General features: G+C 31.4%; 2 protein-coding genes across 2 annotated transcripts in view; one reads left to right on the top strand and one right to left on the bottom strand.

The window, feature by feature from the left end:
• The first annotated feature begins 1,533 nt into the window (after window positions 1–1,533).
• Window positions 1,534–4,749, top strand: srp14 (signal recognition particle 14). Its single transcript, XM_052581271.1, has 5 exons — window positions 1,534–1,697; window positions 2,524–2,596; window positions 2,980–3,092; window positions 4,027–4,059; window positions 4,176–4,749. The coding sequence occupies exons 1-5, from the start codon at window positions 1,674–1,676 to the stop codon at window positions 4,260–4,262; spliced, it is 330 nt and encodes a 109-aa protein (XP_052437231.1). The 5' UTR covers window positions 1,534–1,673; the 3' UTR covers window positions 4,263–4,749.
• The window catches only part of xgb (x globin), a 9,403-nt gene continuing 7,574 nt past the window's right edge, over window positions 4,401–6,229 (bottom strand). Inside the window, exons 3-5 of the mRNA XM_052581270.1 lie at window positions 6,009–6,129; window positions 4,989–5,069; window positions 4,401–4,889 (exon numbers count right to left, since the gene is read on the bottom strand). Of these exons, the coding sequence (XP_052437230.1) occupies window positions 4,767–4,889; window positions 4,989–5,069; window positions 6,009–6,129 (325 nt within the window). The 3' untranslated portion in view covers window positions 4,401–4,766. The remainder of the gene's footprint in view (window positions 4,890–4,988; window positions 5,070–6,008; window positions 6,130–6,229) is intronic.

Below are 6,229 nucleotides of genomic sequence, written 5' to 3'. Positions count from 1 at the left end.
AATAAACGTGGTTATTAAATTTTATTATTAAATAATTATATATATATATATATATATATATATACACACACACATTTATAACATTGAATTAAATGTACAACGATTATTAAAACGTTAACAAAAAATTTTATTAAAACAAAATATGTAAATAAAAATGGATCCAAAATAAAAACTACAACAGTATCTCAATTATACAAAAAATTTTATTATATATTTTTAAAAAGTGTACCGAAATCAAGGCAAAAAAACTACACAGAATACATATTCACATCAGTATTATTTTTTATTAACTACCAAAATTTTACATTAAGGCATTTATTTGTACACCGTAACATAAAATAAAACCGAGCATTAGAATTCGGAAATTCTATTTTTTAATACCAAAAAGTCTTTCCATTTCTGAATTTAATTAAATGTGTTGTTGTTTCTCTTTAATTATTTGTAAATAATTTCGGAGTTAAAATTGGTTTTAAAGTGTATCCTACAGAATTATTTCTCAGTGTAGTTTGTTAATAACCACAAATGCATTGCATTCAGCTCACAGAAAATACAAGTCTTTAATTTTAATTATGAATTTAATAATAGTTTGTAATCCTCTATCTATTTTTGAAACTTATAAAAAAATTTGATGTCTAATTGTAAATTTGAGTTGAGATACTATCAGATACTGACTTTTGTAATTTAGTTATTAGTTTGGCACAGAGTATTTACTGAATTTAATTCATTTTATTTATTTATTGTTTGTTTGTTAGTATTTATTTTTATTTCTTGTATTTTCTTTTTAAATTTTTCCATAGAAATAAAAATATATATTATTTTTATTTAATGTTTATTACTGTTTTCATTTATTATTATTGTTTTATTTTCTGTTTTCTATTTATTATTTGCGTTTATTGATTGTATTTATTAATATTTTATTTTTTATTATTTTTATCTTTATTTTTGTTTATCTATAATTTGTTATTGTATTTTAATTTATTTAATATGACTTTTTATTGGTTTTATTTATACTATTTACTTATTCTTATGTTTCTAATTATTTATTTGGTTAGTTAATGAAATATATTTACTTCTGACACAAGATGTCTGGAATTTTTCTATATATATGAGTAATAATTAATTCTGCTTATTTTTTTCTAGATGTATATTACAATAAATTAAAAAACATAATTATTGAGTTTTTATTTAATTTCCCTTACTTAATTTTTCCAGATGCATATTATTTACATTTTTTCTACTTCTACTCATTGGAGAAATTTTTGCCCCTTTCCTGTTTTATTTAATTTTTATTATTATTATTTATTTTGTAAAAAAATAAAGAAAATAAATAATTGAAAAAATCAAGTCACAATATTAGTAATCTTAAAATATGACGACAGTCTTTCAGGTTTCTGTGCCAAAATATAGTACAATGTGTAAAATAATATACAAACGGCTCTTATAAAACAACGTATACTATAGTTTAGAATATTTATAAACTATAGCATTTACAAATGCTTTAAAACCGAGTCAACATTTAATCTAATGACTGTTTACACTGAAGTTTAGCGGATATAGAGCGCTAGAGCACGGTAGTGACGTCACGTGACGCCGCGACGGAAGGGGCGGAGCTTCAGTTCAGCTGAGCGACGTGTTCTAATCACACTGTTAGCGGTCCATTCATCGCTCGAAACATGGTTTTATTAGAAAACGACGCGGTAAGATCACTTCATATCTCATATTCAGCGTTTATCGGTAGATAATATCCACGTTGTGTCCGACAGATTCTGAGTGTTCGTGTTTAATCGAGCGGCGTCGAACTCAAACATGTTAGCAAGCTAAAGCTCACAGACGCTCCTCACTGATTTCTGACAAACAAACTCAGGCCACAGGCTTTAGTTTTGAGCTCGTATCAAACTATCCATGTTATTATGAGTGTAAATAATCTTCAGCTTAGAGGTTTAGGTTAACGAATGTCTTCTAATCTTGATAACCTGTTCACAGACATTTCTGCTTCTTTCTCACAGGACAAATCTCAGTTATTCGTTTATTTTAAGATCGCGATCAAGTATGAATGTTGTTGTTGATAAGCTTTAAAGGTGATATTAAAATAAATCCGTGATTGTGAAGTTGAACTAAAGCCTTAAAGGAGCACAACATGAACTACATGCACTAATTGTTTGTTTTGAGCAGCAGCTTGCAGGTCTCTGTTATTCATGAATACAGTAATATGTTAGTGTTTTATAATGTAATCAGCAAGATGTATATTGCAGATCCACGGAAGTGATTTATATGGGAGATATAACGTTACTCTGTAATCGCTTACATACATGTAGCACCTGCACAAAGTCTGCACTTTAAAAAGGTAAATGTGAAAATAATGCAGAGAGTTTCTATGGAACCGCATGTTTTTCACATGTACGCGCAAGTGTCTCACGTGTACGCGCAAGTGTTTTAATGTGTATTGCAAATGTTTAAGTGAGTTTAGTCTCAGACGGCCTCCCATAGATTATTGATTAATGTAGTCTTTCTCTCTGTCTGTAGTTTCTGACTGAACTCACTCGGTTGTTCCAGAAGTGCAGGACCACCGGAAGCGTCGTCATCACTTTAAAGAAATGTATGTTGATCCGAGTTATTAGATTATCTTATTCAGTGTAATACATTTTTATTACTTCGTTTCAGTGCATCAGGTCTGAGATAATGCCAGTGACGTTTTTAATATGTATATTTAAATCTTATAATATTTTGTTAATATTTTAAAATAATTAAATAATTAAAACATCATATAGTAAAATGTAATAATAATTATATATATATATTTATGTGTATATATAAAAACATATTTTTCAGTATTTTTTTTAGCATTGTTTTAATAGAAAATAAATTTTTAAATTAACAAAAAATGTTCTAGTCTTAATGCTAAAACTGTGGCTAATGCATTGCCATGTTGAGCTCGTCCCTGTTCTTACTGATGTATTAAAGGATGATTTTGATCTGCAGATGACGGCAGGACGAAGCCGGTCCCCAGAAAAGGCCATCCAGAGACACACGAAGCGGCCGACAACAAGTGTCTCGTCAGAGCCTCAGACGGCAAGAGCAAAATCAGCACAGTGGTGAGGAAACATCACTCAGACACACACGTGTGAGAGAGAGAGAGAGAGAGTGTGTGTGTGTGTGTGTGTGAGAGAGAGAGAGAGAGAGAGAGAGAGTGTGTGTGTGTGTGTGAGAGAGAGAGAGAGAGAGAGTGTGTGTGAGAGAGAGAGAGAGAGAGAGAGAGTGTGTGTGTGTGAGAGAGCGAGAGAGAGAGAGAGAGTGTGTGTGTGAGTGATCTTAACCTGGAGACACATCGACTCTTCGTCACTTTACTCTTGTTACTGTCACTGTAACATACTGTGAAGATGAAGTGTGTAATATCCCAATTTCAGACAGGACCAAACCTGCTGAATTTAAAAATAAATAACTGTAATAGGTACATAAAGGAAAATATAAGTTAGATTTTAGTTTTTTCATGAATTCTTCCTGGATCTCATTCATTTATTTTATTTAAATTGAATTTGTGTTGTCATTTATTATTTTTGGTTTATTTGTAATAACATAATTTTTGTTTTTTCATTGATTTATTTAAAAAAATTTCCCGCATGTATTTATTTCCTGGTTTAAATATTACGACATTTATTTTAACAATTGTTAATTTTTGTATCATGTTTTTTTTCTTCCATTTATTTGTATAACCGTTAAATTTTTATTTATTTTTCCACATTTTTATCTCCGCAAATATTGCCACATGTTAATATTTCAACAATTGTTTATTTCTTTTATTTCTATCCCTTTATTTTTCGATATCAATTTGAGCTATTTTATATGCTTTTCACTTTTTTTTTGTTTCTTTATTTATATATATCTATATATCTATATATATGTATGTGTATGTGTGTGTGTTTAAATTATTTTGACATTTCCTGTCACCAGTTTGAATTCATTCAGTTTTTGTCTTTTATTGCTATTAAGCTGTATATTATTGAACATCTGTTTTAACGTGTCTTTCAGGTCACCAGCAAAGAAGTTATCAAATTTCAAATGGTGAGTTATAATATTTCATATATTAAATCAGATCACCGAACACTGAATTGTTTACAGTATTCTGTATTCATCGTCTCTTATATTTGTATCGTGCTGCTTCTGTGTCTGTTTCGCAGGCGTATTCAAACTTGTTGCGAGCGCACATGGACGGCTTGAAAAAGAAAGACAAAAAGAGTAAAGGCAAGAAAACTAAAGCCACATAGAGTCCCACCCTCGCCAGTGCCACCTTCCCATGATCCTCTGCCAACCTTCCACGTCTGTAAACATAGCGCACAGATGACGCAGAGCTCGACTCAATCCTAGGTTTAATGAGCGTTTCTGTCTTCTTCAGCTGGAGATGAGATGCATCGTGTCCATCAGTTCATATCTCGAGCCATACTTTGATTTCAAAAGTGTTTTATATTGAAGAGAGAATGAAGATTACAGTCAGTAACTCACAGTCTCCTCCTGTTGTAATAATGTTTCAGTTTTCTCATTGAATCGGATGATATTTTTAAGTTTGAAACGAGCTGAAAGTTTGAGTTTTCTTATTTGGCCTCAATAAAAAGCACCCTTGTAGATTTGCAAATAAAAGACGACGTTTATTCACTGGTTTGATCATGACCTGAGAATCACGATCTTGTACAGGAAACATCTTCAGAAGAGACGTGAAGCTCGTGTACTGTAATAAAAATCAATCTGGTATGTGCACATCAGGTGTGTGTGGGTTAAATGGCTGTGTTTGTCTTGTCCGGCCGCTCTCTGCTGGGGGTCGGCGTGTGTTTGTGTCGGCTCCGCTCTTCCTCCAGATAAGAGTCCTTCATGATCCCCGTCACGTACTGGAACAGCGTCTAAAGACGGGGGGAAAAACATATATAAACCACATGTCCAGTGCGTCCAGGAAAGTAAAACTTGACTTTCTGAACGCATTCGAGTTTGTCTTTCATTACCTTCCAGGCTTGCTCCAGTTCATCTGTCCATCTGTCCTTCAGAACCGGCCGAACAGCGCAGATGAACTCGGTTCCCACATACTGAAACACAACCACTTACACTTAACTGACAATAAAAACATTATATACTGTATATATACAAACGGGTTTATTTTATGCATTTATTATTATTAAAATGTGTTTATGATGAAAAAACTAAATGATTAAACGTTTAAAATTAAAGTAAAAAAATGTAGGAGTTCAGAATTAGGTTTATTCATTCGAAGAAGTGATCAAACCCAGATTTCTGTGTCTTTCTTGTTTGCTTCGTCAGAGCTGAAGTGCATCATTTCAATCGGATGCATTGATTATTACTTGGGGACAAATGTTTGATTTTTGTATCCGCTGTATATTTGTTAGGTAAAATTAATCTGATCATGCATCTTCCATCAGAAAAAATAAATATTAAATTAATTTATAAAAACAGATAATCTTTACATAAATCCACAGTGATCCCTAGCTGTCAAAGTGTCCAATTAAATTTAAATTAAATTAATAAATAAATATTAAAGACTGTGAGCATGGACCTTTTTTCTGTACAACAATGCTAATATACTATACAAATATTTTAGTAGTTACATAAAATATGCATAAAAATTTTGCACAAATTGAAAAAAAAAAATTCACAGCCAAAAATTTGCTTAGAAACAAACATTACAAAGGATTAATGTTTTGTAAAAAAAATTCCACAGAAGATCTATGATCAGAATAATTTCACCATAACATATACATAAAAGACAAACTACACCGAAAAACATAATTTGGTTAAAAAGGACTGTTAACTATTGTTCCATTAATAAATACATATTTTAATACAATTATGTACATTTTTATTATTGTTTTTTATACATGTGAAATTTTTATGTTTTTATTTAATTCAAACATATTTCATAATTGTAATCTTTTAATCTTTAAAAAAAATAATTTCATGGATTTTGATAAATCCATGCACAGAACTAATGTGTTTGAGATGATCTTCACCCCGTAGTACTTGGGCGGCGCGTTGTAGCGGAAGTGGCTCTTGCCGAGTTCCCGCGCCAGAGTCTCTAAGCGCTCGAGCTGATCGAGTCTGGCCACGCTCTTCTCGATGAACGACATCACGCTGTAAAAACAGCACAAAAGAGCTCGTCTCACTACTGTGTTACAAAACATGCTTAACCGTGTTAGCAAGCATTATGGAGTCAGTTCAGTGCCAAATATAT

Source organism: Carassius gibelio, chromosome B17 (genome assembly GCF_023724105.1).
Source record: "Carassius gibelio isolate Cgi1373 ecotype wild population from Czech Republic chromosome B17, carGib1.2-hapl.c, whole genome shotgun sequence".
NCBI classification, from domain to species: domain Eukaryota; kingdom Metazoa; phylum Chordata; class Actinopteri; order Cypriniformes; family Cyprinidae; genus Carassius; species Carassius gibelio.
This window is presented reverse-complemented; position numbering and strand designations above follow the sequence as displayed.